Source organism: Callithrix jacchus, chromosome 12, assembly GCF_049354715.1.
Source record: "Callithrix jacchus isolate 240 chromosome 12, calJac240_pri, whole genome shotgun sequence".
NCBI classification, from domain to species: Eukaryota; Metazoa; Chordata; class Mammalia; order Primates; family Cebidae; genus Callithrix; species Callithrix jacchus.
The window spans coordinates 81,399,999-81,423,534 of NC_133513.1; the positions used below are offsets into that span (position 1 = coordinate 81,399,999).

The 23,536-nt window shown below is 38.5% G+C and overlaps 2 protein-coding genes across 2 annotated transcripts in view; one reads left to right on the plus strand and one right to left on the minus strand.

The window, feature by feature from the left end:
• The first annotated feature begins 737 nt into the window (after positions 1–737).
• Positions 738–20,640, plus strand: LIPM (lipase family member M). Its single transcript, XM_002756374.4, has 9 exons — positions 738–1,011; positions 7,177–7,294; positions 11,576–11,774; positions 12,996–13,105; positions 13,497–13,633; positions 13,778–13,924; positions 15,226–15,297; positions 17,000–17,071; positions 19,773–20,640. The coding sequence occupies exons 1-9, from the start codon at positions 829–831 to the stop codon at positions 20,040–20,042; spliced, it is 1,308 nt and encodes a 435-aa protein (XP_002756420.1). The 5' UTR covers positions 738–828; the 3' UTR covers positions 20,043–20,640.
• Positions 19,439–23,536, minus strand: part of ANKRD22 (ankyrin repeat domain 22) — a 32,973-nt gene continuing 28,875 nt past the window's right edge. The window contains exons 5-6 of the mRNA XM_002756375.6: positions 22,783–22,881; positions 19,439–22,521 (exon numbers count right to left, since the gene is read on the minus strand). Of these exons, the coding sequence (XP_002756421.1) occupies positions 22,444–22,521; positions 22,783–22,881 (177 nt within the window). The 3' untranslated portion in view covers positions 19,439–22,443. The remainder of the gene's footprint in view (positions 22,522–22,782; positions 22,882–23,536) is intronic.

Here is a 23,536-nt window from a genome sequence, read left to right on the forward strand (position 1 = left end):
ACTTCTAACACATGCTTTTCTTAAAATGACAAATAAATTAACATTCCTGGCCTGCTCAGTTATTAGTATGCTAAGGAATTGCTCACATTTGCCTCATAGTCAATTGAACTGGACATTTAGTTCATGAAAATAACTAGGCTACAACCCATTATTTTAAACAATAGCTGGCAATTTATTTACTAGATAATCTAATCGATATTCCAGCAATTAACTAGTGATTACAACCTAAAATAAAAAGTTTGTGTCTATCTATTTAATTGAAGTAGACAGAAACGGGCTTAACGTGGAAGACTTGTTTTCTTCTAATTAATGTTCTCATCCATCCCTAAAAATAGAAAATGTCCATAAAATTTTAGATATTTTAAATAAAGTACTTATCACAACACTTATCTTTAGCCAAATAACAGTGATCATTGAAGTCCCAGAATATGACTATAGTGCTTTCTGCAGACTCCATCTTCTGCTATCTATCAAAGAAAGATAAAAACTAGGAGTGGAAGGAAAGAGGTTCCCGATAGTCTTTATTACCTGGTGATTAAGTACAGGGGTTTTTATGAACTGTATCACACGCATAAAACTCCAGGTTGGATCAGAGAAAGTTCTATACACCTGCTGAAGGATCAGGAATTACAAGTTGTGTGAGGGAGGAATGGGAGGAGCCAGATGGTATTGGGACATTCTAGGCAATGTTTCCAGCCTACTTTGTGTTCTCCCTTCCCTATCAACCAAGCTTGCTTAATTTGCTTCAGAATTGGGAGAAGGAATTGCAGCCAGAAAATATGTGAGTTTTTAAACCTACAGATTATTCTTACTTTAGAATGAGTTGTTATGTTGGCAGGAAAAAATAAATGCAGATGTTGGATCATGTTGGAAATCTTGTCAAAAGAGTGGATTGTCTCACACAGAATGGAGATGTGGCTTCTGATTCTGGTGGCATATATGTTCCAGAAAAGTGTGAATTCAGTACATATGCCAACTAAAGCTGTGGACCCAGAAGCATTCATGAATATTGTAAGTTGGGATTTTTGGGAAATGAGGTACTTTACATGTTAATGTTTGTATCTGTGTATTATTTGCATTATGTATTATATTTATACATGTTGGTGATTCACACTAGAAGAGCATAGTGATGAAGTAGCACATTGTACTGGAAAGAATGCTAAATTGGGTGTCAGTAGACCAGGGGTCTCCTCAGACAAATTTAGCAAACTTGGGCACATGACTTAATCCCTTTGGGCTTCAAACACAATTTAACTTTTCCTTGAACACTTTGGTTCATTCTATGAGTGGAGAAATAATTGAGGCCTTTTAAGTTAATCTCAGTCCCTTGATTATTTTCATTTTGTCTGTATTTTTTGTTCTTTTTTCCTTTTTTTCCATATTGTAAATGTGTCAGTCTTTGCATGTTGCTATCAGAGGACCCACTTCTAGTAGCATCTTATACTATTCTATTCTACTCTTCTTATCCTGTTTTTAGACTGCTACTTCACTTAATAGCAATAAAAGGACCCCGAGCTAGTGCTACAGAGAAGCTCCTATGAGTAAAATGCATAAATGACAATGCATCTCTTTAGGTTTACCAGGATTTTTTTTTTAAGTCTTTCAAATTCTAAGCTGGGTTTTAATAATGGCCACCTTATGGTAACACTGATCCCACAGCAGGCATTGTGATACAAGCTGGAGAGCTACTATTCTATTTCAGTTTCACTTCCTTGTGCATTAGATATGATTATCCACATGTTTTAAGTTCAGAAACTGAGATGAAATAAGTTAAACAAGTTGAACAAGGCTGCACCAATGTAATAGCATAGGTACTATTTAAATTCAGGACCGCCTAAACACAAAGTCTGTAATTATAAACACTATGCAGTAAACCCTCCCAGATGAGAAAGAGGAGAGGCTACTTGCAGATGAGTAAGATGATCATGTGCAATGTCCATGTTCCACAGATTTAGCTAGTATACCCTCAGAAATGGAACTTTAACATGTATTTATACTGATTTAAGATCCTTTCTACAGAAGCTTCCTTGTATGGGTTCAAAAACTGACAGGCCATAACTGCACGGTGCTGAATATTAGGTTTCTTTTGACCATTCCAACAATTAGGTGGTGTGTCTAGGTAGTTAGCTCATTGGTGGCAGTCCTCAGAAGCCATCATCTGGTCCTGAGACTGTCCCACACATATTCCTCTGATTTGAAGGTGAGGGGAATCTCTGTAGTGGCAGATAGAGATGATCTTCCTGGACCCCACCCACTGGGTATACCCAGCACCAACACACTGTTGGGGTTTCAGAAGCCTGTAGACTAAAGCCAACTGGGACTATGTGAAAAGACCTAATTTACGTTTGATAGGTGTACCTGAATACGACAAAGAGAATGAATCCAAGCTGGAAAATACTCTTCAGGACATTATTCAGGAAAACTTTCCCAACTTAGCAAAGCAGGACAATATTCAACCCCAGATAATACAGATACCACCACAAAGATATTCCTCAAGAAGAGCAACCCCAAGGTACATAATTGTCAGATTCAACAGGGTTGAAATGAAGGAGAAAATACTAAGGGCAGTCAGAGAGAAAGGTCGGGTTACCCACAAAGGGAAGCCTATCAGACTTACAGCAGACCTCTCAGCAGAAACCCTACAAGCCAGAAGAGAGTGGGGGCCAATATTCAACATCCTTAAAGAACAGAACTTTCAGCCCAGAATTTCATATCCAGCCAAACTAAGCTTCACAACTGAAGGAAAAATAAAATCTTTTATGAACAAGCAAGTACTCAGAGATTTTATTACCACCAGGCCTGCTTTACAAGAGCTTCAAAAGAAGCATTACACATAGAAAAGAACAACCAGTATTAGCCTTTCTAAAAACATACCAAAAAGCAAAGAGCATCAACATAAAGAATTTACATCAACAAATGGACAAAACAGCCAATTAACATCAAATGGCAATAATCCTAAATTTAAATCGACTAAATCCCCCAATCAAAAGATACAGCCAAAACCCAACGGTATGCTACATCCAGACCCATTTCACATGCAAGGATACACAAAGACTCAAAACAAAGGGATGGAGAAACATTTACCAACCAAATGGAGAGCAAAAATAAATAAATAAATAAAAAGCAGGAGTTGCAATTCTCGCATCTGATAAAATAGATTTTAAAGCAACAAAGATAGAGTGGTAAAAAGATCAATGCAACAATAAGAGCTAACGATCCTAACACCCAGATACATAAGACCTATAAAGAGACTTAGACTCCCTAGACTCCCACACAACAATACTGGGAGACTTCAACATCAATATTAGATAGATCAATAAGACAGAAAATTAATAAGGATATCTAGGACTTGAACTCAGATCCGGAACAAGTTAACTTAATAAACATTTATAGAGCTCTCCACTTTAAATACGCAAAATATACATTCTTGTCAGTACCACATCACACCTATTCATAGGTTTAAATGAAATGTTGATCAGCCATTATTAAGCACAATTATTGGCAGAAAAGAGGTTTTCAATACCAATTTTTAGAATAAAGCAACATTTCCGTTCTCTCTCCCTTTCTTTCTCTTTCTTCCTCTCCTTCACTCCTTTTTTTTCTTTCCTTCTCTCCTTTCTTAAAAAAAAAAAAAGAACTCCACCCACAATTCTTGGGTGTGGTTTGATAAAAAGCCAAGCCAACAGGTGCTCAAGGAAAGAATCTGGTTTGGGTTGGTCAAGAACAAAGTGCGAATGTGAACTGGAGCACTGGTTTTCATCAGATAACACCATCCGCTCCAGGAAGACCTCACATGGCAAAAAAAAAAAAAAGAAAAAAACAGCAAGAACCAGCAGATGGCCTGGAAGGCATCCTCTAGTTGCCCTGGCTGCTCATTAGCATAAGACACTCTCACCAGCACCATGACAGTTTACAAATGTCATAGCAATGACCCACAAGTTACTACCCTTTCCATGGCAATGGCCCAAAATTACTGGGCCTTTTTTAGAGATTTCTAAATAAACTGCCCGTTAATTTCCATGAAATTAAAAGTAGTTATAAGTGGGCATAAATAGCCCATATACTGCTGACTCTGGGAGCACTGCCTGAATTAGGCCTGCTTTTCAAGAAGCAGTACCACTCAGTAGAAGATTACTAACATTACTGGCTCACCCTTGAATTCTTTCCTGGGCAAAGCCAAGAGCCTTCCCAAGGTAAGCTCCAATTTTGGAGCTCACCTGTCCTGCATTGGTTTGACTCTGTATGCACAACTATATGAATTATGATCTATCTTACACTTTGATAAATAACTGGCTTTATGCATGTATTTTTTCAGCAAGTGTTTATTGAGCTCCTACTAGGTCCTTGATATTGTGCTACGCACTAAGGTTAGAGAGCTCTAAGAATATCAAAGGCCCTGACTTTATGGAGCTTATAGTCCAGCAGGAAGGACAAATACTCAATTAATAATGATAAGAGCAATGAGATAAAAGAAGAAAACATAAAATAGGGAGAACTAATCCAGAAATCTTAGGAAAGCTTTGCTCAAGAAAGGTTTCAAAGCCTGAAATCTGAGCGATAAATAGCAATTACTTGAGAGGGTGATAGCAAAAAGGTCAGCACATAGGACAGCTGAAGCAGCTAATACCAAATTCAAGGAGCTGAAAGCAGCATATATCGGAATGATCTTTTAAACATTGACTTTTTAAATACTATTACAAAAGCAAAATATGCTTATTATAGAAAATTTTAAAAATAGAAAAGAACAGTCACCAATGTAGTCTGCACCCAGAACTAACTGCTTTGTCATGTCTTTATCTTCATTCTAAAACTGTGACTTTGTTTCCCTACAAAGAAATGTCATGCACAACTTACTGTTTTCCAACATTTTTTTCTACTTAACAATGTATATCATGAAGAATTTCCCAAGGTTGTAAATAACCTTCTACAACACCACTTCACCTTGCTGCATTATGTTTCAATTTTTTGAATAAATATTTGCTCCAGGATGGATTCTCTGGGGGACAGACTCTGAGGCAAAATTCATACAGAATGTTTATTAAGGAGAATCATCATTTGTGGAAAGGAGGTACAGAATCAGGAGTAAGTGAAGAGAGAAATCAAGTTGGGATACAGACTCCAAAACAGCCTCACTTAACCCCATGATGAGCTCTGGGGTTAAAACTGCTCTTCAGAGATGTCCTATGTTGGGCTGAGATAACCAGGCCTTTAGACTGCAAACAGGTCAGTCACTGGATGTGGCCAAAAGGGATGTGAACTTGGAGCAGGTGGCTTTCTACAGCTGAGACCACTCCTGCAGAAGATAACAGCCAAGGGTTATCTACTGACAGCACTGCCGTGGATGGGACAAATCCTTCACTGTCCTGCATAAACTATCCTGCCAAGTATAGTGTGTTGACCATCTTGCCACCTATAGACAATGTTTGCAGCATTTTTAGTTCTTTTTCTTCTCGGATGTCCATGTCCCTGTCCCTATCTCCTTGGCTCTTTTGAGTAACTTCTATTCAATCACCAAGGCCTAGTTCAAATTCTTCCTCCATAAAACCTTTCCTTACGAGCCCTGTTCATATTACTCCTCCTGCTCAGAATTCCTTTGCTCCTTCCTTCACTTGCATCATTCATCCCTCATCTGACACATTACACATATCCTCTCAATAACTGCTAGTCAGATGTCCTCCATCCTCATGTTTATATATTATAGTTGTCTTATCTCCCCAAATAATCAACAACAGTTGTTCCTGAAGGGTAGTCATCAGATCAGCAGCATCTGCTTTGCCTGGGAACTTGGATGTCAATTATTTGGATTTAACCTAGACCTGCTGTATCAGACTGAGAGCGGGGTCCAACAATTTGTGTTTTAACAAACCCTCTAAGTAATTCTGATGCATACTAAAATTTAAGATACTTCTATACATTTTTTAAGGTTAAGTATACAATGGTGTCTCACACACATACATGCACATATGTATACTGCATTCCATAATACTTGGTTAATTAAGTTTTAATTATAGTGGTAGTTCATGCTTATTGAGTTCCTACTGTGTGCTGGGGATTACAGTTAGTATTATGTGTGCATTATCTTTTTGCATTTATTGCAACAGTCCCATAGAGTATGAACCATTAGAATTCCTAATACACAGATGAGTGAACTGAAGCACAGGAACGGTTTAACTAAATTTCTCAAAATCATACACCTTAGTTTGTGTATTAGTGTTAGAACCAGGGTTAAAATTCAAACAGTGGAATCCAGGAGCTTTCTCCTAATGACTATGCTTTTTTTGTATTACCTGGGCATGTGATGCCTGGCCTTCTTGCTCTTTTTTAAAGCAGCCCCTGATGGAAATGGTTCTCTCTCTCTGAGTGATAATAATGGGCAAAAATAGTGAGGATGCTTAGGATATCTTTGCAGCTGCAAGTTTTCCAAAGAATGTCTACATGTAACTACTGTATAGAGTAGTTAGCTAGGGGTTTGTATATAGGCAACCAGATATCTGAAACACCTGAAATTAAATGCAAAATCATGTTTGTATATTCATTTTTATAGTTCTCGAATTCACAAAGGGAACTTTAACCTGAAAATGTTAGGAATCAATGCTCTTAAGTCTGTGGTTTTAGAACTGGAAAGAACCTTAGGAAATGCATGGCCCACGGATGCTCATAAGTTGTCGTGAAACAGGTGCCCCACTGGCTGCATTAAAACCACCTGATCTGTAACCTGAAATGGGCTCAAGACTCTGTATGTTTCAATGCCCAGATGATTCTGATACAAAACGAGGTTTTGGAATCAGGGTTCTGATCCAGTGGTTCTCAAACATTAGGGTACATCAAAATTTCCTAAAGAGACAAACTACTGGGCCCAATCCTCCAAGTTCCTGATTCAGTAGGTTTGGTTGGAACCTGATAATTTGCATGTCTAACAGATTAGTCCAAGTGATGCTGATGCTTTTGTCCCAGGGCCCATACTTTGAGAACCACAATTCTAGTCCAGTCTCCATATTAAGACAAAGAAAGTAAGGACTAGAGAGGGTTGGCAGATTTTTCTAAGTTAACATGATTAGCTAGGGAAAAGCAAAGACTTTGTGTTTTACAGTATCAAGGAATCTACTCTTACCTTTGGATCATTGAGAATATAACCACAGAGAATTGAACTCAAAATAAATTGTGCTTTTTCCACAGAGTGAAATCATCCAACATCAAGGCTATCCCTGTGAGGAATATGAAGTCACAACTGAAGATGGGTATATCCTTTCTGTTAACAGAATTCCTCGAGGCTTACTGCAACCTAAGATGACAGGTATGGGTCACCCCATGTCACCACAACACAGCACTCTTCTCTGTAGTCACGACTTCCTTGTAATTTGAATGTAGAAGAGAGCCTGGGTTCTTAGTGCAGACTGAGGTCCATTGTTCAGGTCAAGGGATGGTGTCAGTTCCCCCATAATCTCTGTCACCACCATCCTATCCTTCCCCACCACCACCAATTATCTCAATTAAACATATAGTGTTTGCTTTTCAAAACACACCTTCAAGAAAAGTTTATTTTTTTACTTATTTTAACACTTAACCCATTCCCCAAAACCCCTCCAATACAGACATTTTAGAATATTCACTGACAATTTCTGGGACAGACCATAACAACATCTGCTCATAAGAATCAAACCTTCATGATGGCACCTGATGCCCACTCCCATATACTCTGTATTCCTCCTCTAAAGAGCACTTAAAATATTTAAGATGTTGCCTAGCTTTTTACTAAGGGTTTCTGAAAAACAAAGTTCTATATACACATTTAAAATTTTTGTATATATTTCCATAGTTCATACAATGCCACCCTTTTGTATGTGGGATTTTCAGCTAATATACGTATTTTTCATTTCTATTTGGCTGGATTCTTTTTAATACTCTAGCAGTGTGTTTATAGTAGCAACTACATTGTCTTTCATGTGTACATATAATTTCTTGTGTTATTTTGATATGCCAGATACACTGATAAGTGCTTTATTTGCATTAGTCTCATGTAATTTTCACAATTACCCTAAGAAACTGCTACTCATAGATGTTAAGCAACTTGCCCAAAATGTCTGTGCTAGAGCTAGCTAGTGAGCTGTAAAACCTGCACTCAAATCAGATCTGTTTCTCTGCCACTGTAGCCAATGTTCTTAACTAGGACCAGAAAATGCTGGGCAAATGCTATCAGGCTTTGGTGTAAAGAAACTTTGGGGTTCTGTTTTACTCTAATTTGTACATGTGTAGCTTTTTGAAAACCACCTTTTTTTCTCACTAGCTGCCCCTCTGTGCCTTATATATGTCTAGCATGCACCTACCTCAGTGTCTTTGGACTTAAATTTCTCCCTCTGGACCACTGTTTCATCAGGTGTCTATGCAACTTGCCTCGGCCCTTCTTTCGGTCTACTTGATCACAGTTCTTCCCTGGCCACCATGTTCAAAACTGAAGCCCTTTGTTATCTATTGAGTTCTCGCCCCTTCCTCTGCTTACTTTTCCATACAGCACTTACCATCACCTGATGCGATATTTGTATGTTTGTCTATTGTCTGTCTCCCCCTAATCAGAGTGTAAACTCAGTGGGTGCGGAGACTTCATTTGCTTTGCTCAAGGCTATAACCAGTAACTGAGTGCTGAGCACCTTCTAGTGCTAATAAATCTTTGTGGGATGAATTATGGATTTTGCATAAATAAATGGACTGGGAACACAGCCCCACAAATCCCAGGGGAGTGGGCAAAGCACAGTTCTTCCAAGAAGTAGAGTAACTTAGTAATTATTAAGTGTGGGGGTCACCTGCAGCCCCTAGTCATGGATGGAATTTGTTTTCTTACATCTTGTTAACTCAGACTGTTCATTCATTGTCCAGATGTTCGAGATTCAAAGGATCAGCCTCTTCTGCCCAGTCAGAGCAGAATACTTCCCTCTAGTGGCTGATGTTTTTCCCATGTGCCTCTTCAGAGGCAATCTCCCGTATCAAAAGTAGAAAGAGATTTTTTCACCAACTCTTCAAAAAGAAAGCCAATGGAATTCATACTGAAAACAACTGAAAAATGTTTACTGAAAAGCTTAAAGCTTGTGGTAGCAGCCTTTTTATCTTTATCAAAACTCTTAGTTGGCTTTAGTATCAAGAGAGAAAATAGGCTGGGCCATCCTCAGAAATGACAGCTGTGTAAGTGTAGCCCTTAAGACACACACCTGCTGGCTGTAATTTAAATAGAAGACCGTGGCTCTAGGGGATGTTTGAAATGATATAAATGAGCCAGTCCTCCTGTTAGGGGAATCACAAGAACAAACTGTTTGGCTAAGTAGAACTCAGCTGACCTCAATCATGGGAAATGCCCTAAAGACTCTCAGAGGGAGCATTGATGACCTTGGTTTGATTGTCCTGTGTTAACACAGCTGAGGTCACTTTCCCGTGTGCGAAGAAGATGAACTAAATGACCAAGTATCAAGGAAAACCTAGAATAACCCTGAGTTCCTTTCTCCTGGCCCAGCACTCACAGTCCTCAGTGACTTACACATTCTCTCACCTGAGAGATAAAATAAGGCAGATGGAATTCATGAAGACTGTCGAGAGGCTGGATGAGTTTGGTGCAGAAGGGCTTTCGTCCTACAGGGAGATTGCATGTGTGTTTGGTTCCCCTTTTTAGCAATAATAACAAGAGCTACCCATCTGATGTGAGGTCAGCAGCATGCTGAGTGCTTAATGCACAGTACCCAATTTAACCCTTTCCTGCCAAAACCCTGTGAGGTGGACAATTGTGTTCTCATTTTGCTAATGAGGACGCTGAAGCTCAGAAAGTCACTTGCTGTAGAGAATTATAATAATAATGAGAGCAACAAAGCTATTTTTTACTACAGGCTTTTTCCAAGTGAGGTACTGTGGTACCGACATTGCATTCATAATTTGATTTAATTCTCACAAGTCCTGTTGAGAGCATGATGTAGTTATTCCTCTGAATAGGGTAGCATTTTATTAATCTTTCAGTCAAATTTGCTAATGTCAAAATAATGTGTATACCTTAATTTATGAACACATTAGAATTCTTAAAACTCTTTATCCTTCTCTATTATCTACTGATATCTTTATAATTCTTTATTTTGATGTAATTTCCAATTTATGGAAAAGTTCTGGGACTAGTACAAGGGACATCCTATCTTTTGTCCCAATTTACCAACTGTTTACAGTTTTACCCCATTTATTTTATTATTCTCTCTACCCCATTTCTTATGTGTATCTTAATACTTTTTCCAAAACCTTCGATGGTAAATTTGAGACAACATTGTGCCTATTTGTCCGTAAGTACTTCAGCGAGTGTTTTCAAAGAACAAGAGTATTCTCTTCTATAACTGCAATACATATATCAAAATTAGAAAACGTTGATTGACATTAGTATTTAATTCATAGTCTGTATTCAAATTTTGTCAATTGTCCCAAAGTCCTTTATAGTTTTCCCTCCCCCAGTCCATAATCTAATCCAGGATCGTTTACCACATTTGGCCATCAAGTCTGTCTCCTTCCCAAAGAATTCCTAAGGTTTTCTTTGTCTTTTTGATTTTTGCATTTTTGAAGAGTTTTGGACATAGATTTTAGTTTGGTTTATATGGTGTTTCTTCATGGTGTGATTCAGGTTATACATTTGTGGCAGGAATAACATGAAAGTGAAGTTATATCTTTCTTGTTTCATCATATTATTAAGCAAATAAGTTGGCTTGTTCCAGTATGGATATTAACTTTCATGACTTTGTTGAGGTGTTATCTGCCAGATTTTTCTAAAGTTAGTATTTTTCCTTTTGTAATTAACAAATAAGTTATGGGAAGATGCTTTCAGGATATGTAATATTCTGTCTTTAAACTTTTACTCACTAATTTTAACATTCACTGATAATTTCAATCTTTCTGAATTTGTTAACTGATATTATATTATAAATCAATGTCTTGTATTTACTATTTGGCATTATTCTGTAAATAACAGCTTTTCCTTCCCTTCTAATTATTTATGTGTTCATTCATTTACTGGTCTCTATATGGACTTAAGCATTCTCAACTTATTCAGTGGAATATATTTCTTCACTATCATTATTGTGTTGCTTGATAATTCTGTATTTGTACAGTGGGAGCTCTTTCAAGCTGGCTTGTGGGTCCTTTTGACATGAAGGTCTCTTAATTACTAAACCATTATATATATGTGGTATACATATAACTTAATAATCATACTGTACCATCTACTGGGGCACTTTCAGTATTTTTTAAGAGCTGGACATATCTGATAATAATAATTACACAAAACTGACAGAAGTTAAACTTTATAGATTCCTTTTCTGCCAGGCAACATGCCATCTGTTTCTTGTGCTCTATTTTATTAAAGCATAACAAAAAATTTATTTTACTGATGAGGAAATCAAGATACATGACAAAGGTTAAGTAATTGGCCAAGATAACTAAGCTAGCAAGCAGCTGAATCAAGATTTAAACACAGGTTTGTTTGATCTGAAAGCTCTTATTCACTATTGGGTAACAAGGAAGAGAGAGAACATTTCACACAGCTGACATTTTTTCTTTTGTGCAGGTTCCAGGCCTGTGGTGTTACTGCAGCATGGCCTAGTTGGAAGCGCTAGCAACTGGATTTCCAACCTGCCCAACAATAGCCTGGGCTTCATTCTGGCAGATGCTGGTTTTGATGTGTGGATGGGGAACAGCAGGGGAAATACCTGGTCTCGAAAACACAAGACCCTCTCCATAGACCAAGATGAGTTCTGGGCTTTCAGGTATATGAAAATCTCGAGTATGGAGGTAGACATGTCCACCTTTCAAAGAACGGGGTAAAAAATTATGGCTTCTAGTGTTTGGTTGATTTATTTTGTTTGAGTCATCATTATCCTTACATAATATCCTCCAATTTTTTAAAATTAACTAGTGATACTTTGGTTGAAGTAGTAAGGAATATTGAGTTTCCCATGTAGAAGGTTGGGTCTGGTTAACAGGGTGAGAATGGTGGTTGATATCAGGTGACTGAGATTGGAATGAGAAAAGTGTAGATCCATTTCCTTGTAGGAGGGTAATAGTATAATAGTACTCCAGAAGGAGATGAGACCAGGCAGCATTTAAAAAAAAGAAGAAAAACTATTAAGCCTAGTGTATTAGTCCGTTTTCACACTGCTATAAAGAACTGCCCAAGACTGGGTAATTTATAGAGGAAAAACGTTTAATTGACTCACAGTTCAGCATGGTTGAGGAGGCCTCAGGACACTTACAAGAAGGCGAAGAGGAAGCAGACACCCTCTTCACAAAGCTGCAGCAAGACATGCTGATCAAAAGGGGGAGGAGCCCCTTATAAAACCATCAGATATTGTGAGAACTCACTCAGTATCACAAGAACAGCGTGGGGAAACCACGCCCATGATTCAACTACCTCCACCTGGTCTCTCCCTTAACACATGAAGATTATGAGGATTACAATTCAAGATGAGATTTGGGCGAGAATACAAAGCCTAACCATATCACCTAAGGACCATCAATTTGACTTACATATCTCTCATGTTTGTACAAAAGATTTTTAATGCTTTTATTTAAATTACTGATTGATGTTCAACTTGCTTTTTATTTTTATCAGAGAAGGGTCCCTTCAGCATCTTTACAACTATTCCTATAAATGAATCTGCATGGCCCTGTGCTGTTCTGTTTAACAGTAGGACAGAACACTTACACTAGGAGTTGGGTTATGTGCTCGGTAAATATTCACTGAAGATGATTATTGCTATATGATGACATCTAGAGAAAACAGCAGTCGTTGATAGCTTGTGACTCCAGAGATACCCATGTATCACAGGTTTGAAAGAAATCCATTCTGAGTGTTGTGAGGGACACAGTATCAAGCTATCAGGGCTGGTAATTCAAGTGCTTGTTTGTAAACCCGACAGGGAAGGGGGAGCACTTTTGTTTGTTTCTGATTATAATTTTTCATGTAACTTTGTCTTTTCCCCTTGTAGTTATGATGAGATGGCTAGGTTTGACCTTCCTGCAGTGATAAACTTTATTTTGCAGAAAACGGGCCAGGAAAAGATCTATTATGTCGGCTATTCACAGGGCACCACCATGGGTAGGTTCAAAGAAAAGCAGGTTTGTATACTTGGAAGAAACGTGGGCATATAGCACCAGCTATCCCTGAAATCAGTCACCTTGTACTTCCCTCAGACCTGGTCTTGTCATTTTCAGAAATATGTAGTCCCCAGCAATGTGTCTAGTATATAGTTACCTCTCAATATAAATATTTTCTCAAAGCCAATATCATTATATTCAATTATTTAACTCATTGAGCACCTACTACTTGAAAGCAAATATGCTAGTGTCATAAGGACCTTAAAATTTTATAGGAGATGTAAGATACAATTGCATATATGATTATCAAAATATCTTGTTAAAAACAAAATATGCATTTTATGAGCTCTAAAATATTCAGCATTCATGTTGACATATTTCTTCTTTTGTAGGGTTTATTGCGTTTTCTACCATGCCAGAGCTGGCTCAGAAAATCAAAATGTATTTTGCTTTAGCGCCCATAGCCACTGTTAAGCATGCAAAAAGCCCTGGGGTCAAATTTTTGTTGCTGCCAGATATGATGATCAAGGTATGTGACTCCTCAGAAAATTTCCTGTGCACGTTGAAAAATCTTCCAGTCCAATTTCCTAAAACATAAACTTTTAAATTACAGCCACGCCTTTTCTGTCTGTCATGTAATGAATGACTACCATGTCACTTCATATTTTTACAGGGATTATTTGGCAAAAAAGAATTTCTGTATCAGACCAGATTTCTCAGACAGTTTGTTATTCACCTTTGTGGCCAGATGATTCTTGATCAGATTTGTAGTAATATCATGTTACTTCTGGGTGGATTCAACACCAACAATATGAACATGGTAAGTGGAAGCCTAGTTAATGCATCCCAGCATAAAGCTGGGAGCCACATGGCTCCCTCCTGGAGGGAGAGCTAATGCCAATGAAGACTCAGAGGAAGGTCATATTCCCAGTGACTCAGTTCTTTCCAAATTGTAAGGAAATAAGGGAAATGCTTCAGTATGGACTGAAACAAGGTTAACATAAGGGCATTGCTAGATATTAAATCATAGATTACAGATGGAAGAGATCTGAAAGCAGCTTTACTACAGTGAATTAAATTTAAAAGAGCAATTAGCACCTGTTAGTCAACAGAGAGAACCGTCATATATCATCCACCTCTACCTTCCACTGGGGTCCTTTCAGCTTATAGTTTAAGTTCTTTGATGGAACATCAGGAACTTTCATTTTGGCTTAGGCTACCAGTTGGTATCACTCAGTGGGTTCGCTAGGAAGCATACTCTCAGGTGGAGATTAATCACAATGATCTGGGCTCTGCTCTAAGGATAATACCCAGAGAAGGAAAAGAAACAGGATTAGGTAGGTGAAAAAGTCAAGTAGTGATGCAGCCTCAATAGGAGTCTTAGTTGATCCTGCAGGGATGTGTGAATACAGGATGACCCTTCAGAACTGTGCCGTGTTAGGAAAAAAGAGCTGGGACTTTATATACCAGACCAACCAGTCATTTAATGTAGCCACACCAGTAACAGGGAACACTGGGCAAGGTATCTCCCTGCAACTGGAGCAATCCTCAAAGCAGGCTGAGAGTGGAGGGCTGTTTGCCAGCAGCACTTTCAGCAGCTGGGGCAACATTTCTTTAATACTGAAAATTTTTTCTTCTTTAAGATAAATAATTTGATTTATAGTAAACATTTGATAAGCATATATTATATACGAGGCTAATTTATTACCTATACCAAGCCTATGAGTGTTATTAATATTCCCACTTTGCAGATTAGTATACTAAGATTTAGTGTCTTCAAGGACTCACCCAAATTCACCTAAAAATTAAACTGTAGAGCTAGGATTTGAATACAGGCCCAATACTGGAGCCCTCATCCTAAATATCACTAGTTAACTTTGTTTTAAGTAGAGGACAGATCTCTGATGGGAAGCTATTCTCAAATGAAAAATATGATGTCTGGCAATACATTTAGTGACCATTTTATTTATGTGCTTGTCCATATTATTGTTTCATAGATAATTGCTCATAATTTAATAACGTTCCCATTTCTTAGTCTTACACCCTGGAGATTTGGTCTTGACAAGGCATACCTCTTGTAACTTTTTCTATGTCCCAAAAAATGCTCATGCTTTGTTACAGAGCCGAGCAAATGTATATGTTGCCCACACTCTTGCTGGAACATCTGTGCAAAATATTCTACACTGGAGCCAGGTAAGAATGTTGAATTTACAGTCTTTGCTAAGTGTCCTTTCATATTTTATCTAGAATAGTCAAAGGACACCCTTTAGATAGCCCAGGGATGATTTCATACTCATTCTAAGATTAAATGCAACATCATCAATGCTGTTTCTTTAAAAAATTTTTTCTATTTTTTATTTTTATTCTATTTTATTACATTTTAGGTTTTGGGGGCACATGTAAAGAATATGCAAGATTGTTGCATAGGTACATACATGGCAATGTGGTTTGCTGCCTTCCTCCCCATTATCAATATCTGGCATTTCTCCCCATGTTATCCCTCCCCAACTCCCTACTCCCCGCTGTCCCTCCCCTTAGTTCCCCGCTACAGACCCCAGTGTGTGATGCTCCCCTCCCTGTGTCCATGTGTTCTCATTGTTCAACACCTGCCTATGAGTGAGAACATGCAGTGTTTGATTTTCTGTTCGTGTGTCAGTTTGCTGAAAATGGTTTCCAGGTTCATCCATGTCCCTACAAAGGACACGAACTCATCATTTTTTATGGCTGCATAGTATTCCATGGTGTATATGTGCCACATTTTCCCTGTCAATGGTGTTTTGATGGAGAATTTTATCTACATCATTGAAACTTCTCAGGAAATGGGAGGAAAGGACAGAATTTACCTAAGGGCTTCTTTAGTGGATCTTAAAATCATGAATTTAGGCCGGGCGCGGTGGCTGAAGTCTGTAATCCCAGCACTTTGGGAGGCCGAGGCGGGTGGATCACGAGGTCAAGAGATCAAGACCATCTTGGTCAACATGGTGAAACCCCGTCTCTACTAAAAATACAAAAAATTAGCTGGGTATGGTGGCGCGTGCCTGTAATCCCAGCTACTCAGGATTCTGAGGCAGAATTGCCTGAACCCAGGAGGCGGAGGTTGCGGTAAGCCAAGATCGCGCCATTGCACTCCAGCCTGGGTAACAAGAGTGAAACTCCGTCTAAAAAAAAAAAAATCGTGAATTTAGACGATCCAAGTGAGACTTCTCAAACATGTGGCTGGAGAGGATTATGTTTCTATATCTTCACTTCAGCTCCTCCAGCCATACAGTCAAGTGGAAACAAAAATGCTAAGGTGGGGTCTAACTCTCCAAAGAGATATTGACAGGAGTCCTTCACACTGCAAGGTTTACCAGCAATTACAGGAAACACACACCTCTGTGTGTCCGTGTGGTGTGTGTGAAAGAGAGAGGGAGAGAGGAAAGGAGAGAGTTCTCTCTGTGGAAGTCGGGGAGGGACGGGGAGAGAGAGAGAGAGGGAGAGAGAAAGCTAACAAGCGAGAGGGTGAATGTACAATCAAAACCAGAGAAGAATTCTAAGTTGGATCAAATTTTGGTCGCTATCTCCCAGGATCACCACATTGCACAATTCCAGGGCACAATGCCCCATTGTAGCTCACAGAGTTATGGAGGACACCACTCATATTAAGTACAATGAGGATATACTTCCTAGAGTTGATAACAGTGATCAAGAATTTATGTTTGTCTTTCTCTCAAAAGGCCTCATTCTTGCTTTACCATTTTCCTGAGAGGCTTATCCCAACATTGAATAGAAGAGCAGCTCTGCCTTTGCTCTCTGCTTCCCTCACAATTGCACACTGGGTGGCACATTTCCACCACCCCACCAGCCTTATCCACTGAGACGTTTGAATACCTTGTCAATTTTTATTTCCTTTTAGGCAGTGAATTCTGGTGAACTCCGGGCATTTGACTGGGGGAGTGAGACCAAAAATCTGGAAAAATGCAATCAGGTACAAAAATCAGATACCATCTGCTGAAAATATATGCACTGGAAATGTATGACAGGGAAGTAATAGTGACAATTTATTCTAGATGTGGGAACAAAATATGAAAATTTAAGCAGAAAATAATAGTTCATGTTTGACTCCATTTGAAAATGGTTAAGTTCGCAGCTTAGCCAAAAAACCTCTCTGCTTTTACAATGGAGTACAAGGCCCCCCCCCCGCTTTTTTTTTTTTCTGAGGTTGTGAGGTTGTCTCCCTGAACAAGGCACTGGGATTCTCAGGAGCAAGAAGGGATAGATTTAGTCAAGAGAAGAGTGTAGTCTATGGTGGATATTAGAAGGATTATTTTAGGATAAAGAAATGGGATGGTGGAAGTAAGTTTGTTTCATGGCACAGTAAAAAGAACATTAAATAGCAAGTGAGGATCACTGTGTAAGTTTTGCCTCTACACTATAACCCTCTATAATAGGAGGTAGTCTGCTTTAATTTTTCAGGCTTCAATTTCTTTATCTTTAAAATAAAGTAATTTAGGGCTTGGAAAATCCATAAGCAGCCAGGTGCGGTGGCTCATGCCTATAATTCCAGCACTTGGGAGGCCAAGATGGGCAGATCACGAGGTTAGGAGTTTGAGACCAGCCTGACCAACATGGTGAAACCCTGTCTTTATTAAAAATACAAAAAAAAAAAACTAGCCAGGCATGTGGCCTGCACCTGGAATCCCAGCTACTCAGGAGGCTGACGCAGGAGAATCTCTTGAACCCGGGAGGCAGAGGTTGCAGTAAGCCGAGATCGCACCACTGCACTCCAGCCTGAGCAACAGAGTGAGGCTCTGTCTCAAAAAAAGAAAAGAAAAAGAAGGCACATAAGCATTCTCCCTGGTTACACTTTCAATGAATCTGTAATTTCCAAGTTAAAAAGTTTTTTAAATGTTATTACATTACCCAAGAAAATATGTAGCTAATGCTATGAACTAAAATTAAAAATCAAAGTGTGGAGATTCAGAATTGCATAGGTATGCTCTTTTGAACATAAAATCTTCTGAAGATTTTTGGTAATCATAGTGTAAATGTAAATAAATTTTTACTATACAGACAAAGCTGAAAGGGGCAGATTAGACACAGCTTAGTCCTTCTTTGAGAGTCTCACATCATAATACCCACTGCCATACATCTATCTAGATGTAAAATGTTAGGACACTGGACAAACTGTGCAGTGCCCCGGGATAGCAAACTCTGTCTTTGGTATCAGCTGCTTCTCTTGAGGTCCTTCTTCACTGTTTCCTAAAATATGTCATTAAAGAAAGTATTCCTGTTCTAAGATGGTTTTTTTTTTAATTTTCTAAAATTTTGTTTTGAGACAGAGTCTTGTTCTGTCACTCAAGCTGAAGTGTAGTGGTGCAATCTTGTCTCACTGCAACCTCCACCTCCCAGCTTCAAGCCATTCTCCTGCCTCAGTCTCCCAAGTAGCTGGGACTACAGGCACATGCCACCACACTCAGCTATTTTTTTTTTTTTTTAATTTTTAGTGGAGATGTGGTTTCATCATGTTGGCCAGGCTGGTCTCAAACTCCTGACCTCAAGTGATTCACCCACCTGGGCCTCCCAAAGTGCTGAGATTATAGGCATGAGCCACCATGCCTAGCCCTAAGATGGTTTTAATTTATCAACATTTAATGGACTGAGTTCTAGAGAAATTGATTCACACAGAACAGGAACCAGAAGATGGGAGTGGAAGGGAAGAGAAATCAAACACACAAAAAAGTATCATAGAATCACAGAAACTCAGAATGAGTCAAGACATTTAGTTCAATCTTTTTAACCTGTAAGATGACAACAACAACAAAATACTATTAGCCCCATAGAATTTTTCAACTTTCCTTATCCAAAATAGGCCATAACTCTAAATTCCTAGAGAGCCACAAAGAGAAACCAGAGCATCTAGGATTGGAGTCAAAACTCTGTGGTGGATCTCCTGAGTAAGGAATGGGCTTTACTATTTCTGTGGAAAGTTCTGGATGCTGATTAAATCTCAAGGGCTCAGCTGGCCAGGCTAATTCTACTAACACTGCATAAATACAGAAAGTTCCCAGGAATTAGTAATACTAATTGGTATATTTGGTGGCAGTGGGGGGCGGGGAAAAGGGTTGAAGCTGGTATTTAGCTTTTACTTCTCTTTGGCTGCAGTCACCTGAGTGCCATAGGCCATAGTTCTGGAAATGCAGTCAAGCTGGGCCTGCCTCAAAGGCTGCCTGGGATCACAGAAAGATTGTGTAGATGCAGAGCCCTTCCCAGCAGGTTCCTTGCTTTTCTCTGTGGAATATAATTCTTGTGTCATGAAATGTTTGCGGAATCATCTTTTAAAAGAACCAGGGCATCATTTTTTAAAACAATTTATTTACAAAATATTTAATAGGAAGAAAAACGAAGTACAAGGCATTACGTGTTTTTATGTGTTTTCTCACTTGACCTAGCTAGTTATTATAGATATTATCCCCATTCACAGAAGAAACTAAGGTTCCATAATGTTAAGTAATTTTACCTTAAAATAAGGGTGGAAACAGAAATTCTTAACAGAGTCTGTTTGGCTTTAACACCTGTGTACCCTTCACCGGAGCAAATGGCATGATTATTATATTTATTTCAAACATAAATTGTGAGTCTGAGAGTCCAAATGTTACCTAGAGTTAAGAACTATTTCTTTTCTTTAGCCAACTCCTGTAAGGTACAGAGTCAGAGATATGACGGTCCCTACAGCAATGTGGACAGGAGGTCAGGACTGGCTTTCAAATCCAGAAGATGTGAAGATGCTGCTCTCTGAAATGACCAACCTCATCTACTATAAGAATATTCCTGAATGGGCTCATGTGGATTTCATCTGGGGTTTGGATGCTCCTCACCGTATGTACAATGAAATCATCCATCTGATGCAGCAGGAGGAGACCAGTCTTTCCCAGGGACGGTGTGAGACCGTATTGTGAAGCATCCGATACTGATGGGTCTAGGACAACCTCATGAGGGAGGGGGCTAGGACCCATGAAGGCAGAATTAGGGAGGGCAGAGACCTAGTATACATTTTTCAGATTGCCCGTACTTGGCACTAAATCTGATGTTTACTTTTTTTCGGTAAATTAAAGTACTCATTGGGTAAAGAGGTTTTATATGCTATTATATATTCTATCATTTTGAAAGGTAGATTTTACCTGACAGCCAGAAAGTACTAGACATTCTCTGACAGACAAGTAAATCTCTTTAAAGCATTTAATTTTTTTTTCTATAAGCCATATATTTTGAGCACTAAAGTAAAATGACTAATTGGGACAGATATTGAGGTCTGGAATCTCTGGATTGTTGTTGACTTTGACAAAAATAGCTAGACATTTTCACCTTGTTGCCATAGAGACAACACTACCTCAGGAAGCTGAGCTGCTTTAACAACAACAAAATCAATGTTACATTAGATGAAATATATGTTAAGCACTCTCAGAATAAGGCCAGGTTTTACAGTTGGATCTCAGGGAAGAAAATGTGATAGGATGTTTATGAGTTTTCCAATAAATGCATTCTGCATTCCATAAAGTATACGTGTGCATTTCAATGTCTAGATTCTAGTTCAAGCTTGTTGAAGGGTTTTCAGCTTGTTGCTAGGAGACCTAATGGCTAGAAATTTCTGGCTCAATTTTCTGCCTCCAAAAACTTAAGCTAGGAAAAAAATTGCATAATGGCATGAGCATGATGAAACAAATTGTTGTATACTTTATCCTATAAGCTTGACAAAGTTAATGTCAGACAGTCACCACAACTCATTCACAAACCATGAATTATTTCTTCAGAAAATTATTCCACTTTATTTACACAGTTTCAAAGATGACAGTTGTAAATTACATTGGTATTACAAATTACATTGGCAAAATCTCTGAAACCAAATCCAAGATTAGTGCGTGTCAAAAGCATATTGTTGAAAGTATACTGGTGTGTGAAGTTCACTTGTATGGTTTTTCTGTCCCTAAGGATCACTTGGTAGCTCAGCTCAGTGTCAGTGAATCTTAATTTACTACGACACATTTAAAGGCTTCAGAATCTATATCTACACACTACTACTTCCTTCATAAAATAGGTTCCTTAAAGGCGGGTGCACAGCTCAATATATATTGCTGGATTTGATTTTCATTAGATCTTTCAAAGACGGTAAATCTTTCATTCTTAGACTGTACTTGTTACTACATACAGTGTGGCTGGCTTAGTCTCTGTCTGAAGCTACATAAGATTCATTCTTGATTTGCAAAATTTAATCATATTTTTTAAATGAGTTTATTTTTACTTTGCCTCATTCACAGAGGAAGTGAGACAGATATTTTGATATTCACAATCTCTCACTTAGACAAATAATCCAGATCCTACCTCATTATATAGCTGTTTCTTATGAAGAACTTTATCCAAATAAGTTACAATAATATTTTACATTTATCCATAAAGTAAACAAAGCTAACAAGCTTGGTAATCACCTTGTATATACAAAGAGATCATGAAGATTTTTTTAAACAAACATTTTCATAGTTGCATAGTCTTGCTCAAACGAAGATGGTTTTTATTTGTAAAGGAAAATCCCTAGTGGTATGCTGGTAAACCAACTTTCTGGAAACAAACAAAAGCTTGGATTCATCAAGTTGCCAATTTCTGTGGTGTAAACATGCTCACCACTGACACTTGATGTTTTCATTGGAGTTGTTTCATCAAAGGAATATTTGCATGTGAATCTCTAAGCCCACACACATACACATACCATTCTATACAAATGTACATATTTAATACTTTGATTCTTCTGCTCAGTACTCAGAGGGCACTGAGAGGAACAGTTTATCTCCTAGGGCATGACAGACTGGACAGTCTTTTTATAAGAGTGATGCAACTAGGAAGAGAGGACACTTCTCAGAAGATAACTCTGATACTCTTCTTCAGGAAAGACTGCATTTGGAACACGAGGGCTTTTTTTTTTTTTTTTTTTTTTTTTTTTTGAGGCAGGGTCTCACTGTTGCCCAGGCTGCTCTCAAACTCCTGAGTTCAAATGATCCTCCCACCTCAGCCTCCCAAGTAGCTGGGATTACAGGCATGTACCACTGTGTCTAGCTGAAACATCAGTTTCTGACTGAAGTGGAGACAGCAACAACTTTAGTGTTACATTTAGAGGGATTATGACCATGGTGAACTTGATTGAGAAAACAATGCTGTAATTAAAAAGCTCTTCCAAAACATTAACCAAGATAATCATCATTATCCCCATAAAATGGTGGCAGCCAGGTGGCCCATGGACCAACAGTCTAAAGTGAAGATAGAATCCAGTCTTTAACTTTATCTATATCTCCATCGGCATGGTCACTAGGATTACGATGCTTTCCTTAGCATTAATTCAATCTGGGAAAATTTTAATCTCCGTGCAATATCCAGTGAGCTCTCACCATGCTGATGGGGGAGAAAAAATACAGTTATTTCCAATAGAATACCCAAGATCTTGTAAATAGCTTAGACCAATTGACTCTCTGGCTTGGCAAGGGCTTTAAAAGGCAGTCAGTCCTAATAGTAATAGGATAGCTTTATTCCTTAATGAGGATGATTAATTTTACTGTTGTTTACATCAGAGGCAAATAATTTACTTCAACATAGGCCTAGATTAGAAGATGTTGCTGCTAGAGGAACCTCAGTCCATGGTCCATAGACCCTTACCTTATTCTTTATTGTGGGATCTGCATGGGCTTCCAGGAGCAGAGGGATAAGAGACTGGTTTTTCATCTCACAGGCATAATGTAACGCGGTACAGCCGTACTGAAACACAAAGGCCCAAAGCTTCAGCTCATCAGTCGGGCTCTCCACAGACCATAGCACGTGGCTTCATTGGCAAATCCTTTTCACACATTGTGGTATACAACTAAGCGAAAACACAATCTGCAAGCCATTGATAGATAACTGTTTCGAGTACTTAAGACATTTTCTTCTCTGCCTCAATGTATATGTATTTAGTGTCATATAAGCCATCGATCTCTGCCCTTTTGTTTTTCATTTTCTGTTCTAAACTGAAGAATGCAACTTATGAAAAGCTGATGCTTAATTGTGCCAAGGTTTCTTTGTAGTAGGCTATACGTCTTGGTGATCATCACGTTGATCATGTCACCATCTTTTAAAGAGTCTCCACATGGACCTTTACATAAATATTATCCTCTATGGTTCTGATGATGATTCCTGCCGAAGAAGATGAGTGCTCTTACTGCTGCAGGACACCTACAAGATCAGTGCAGTTTGCAGAGACGTCTCCCAAACGTGATTTGTTATAGCTTATATTATGTGTTATAATCTAGTGCACCTACTCTGCTGGTACTAATTTAAAATACTACAGGTCAAAAAAATTATAGCTAGGGCATTAGTGTTCAAAATTTGGCCTTTGGAAAAGTAGCCGAGCAATCATGGTTTTGGTAAGTGAAGA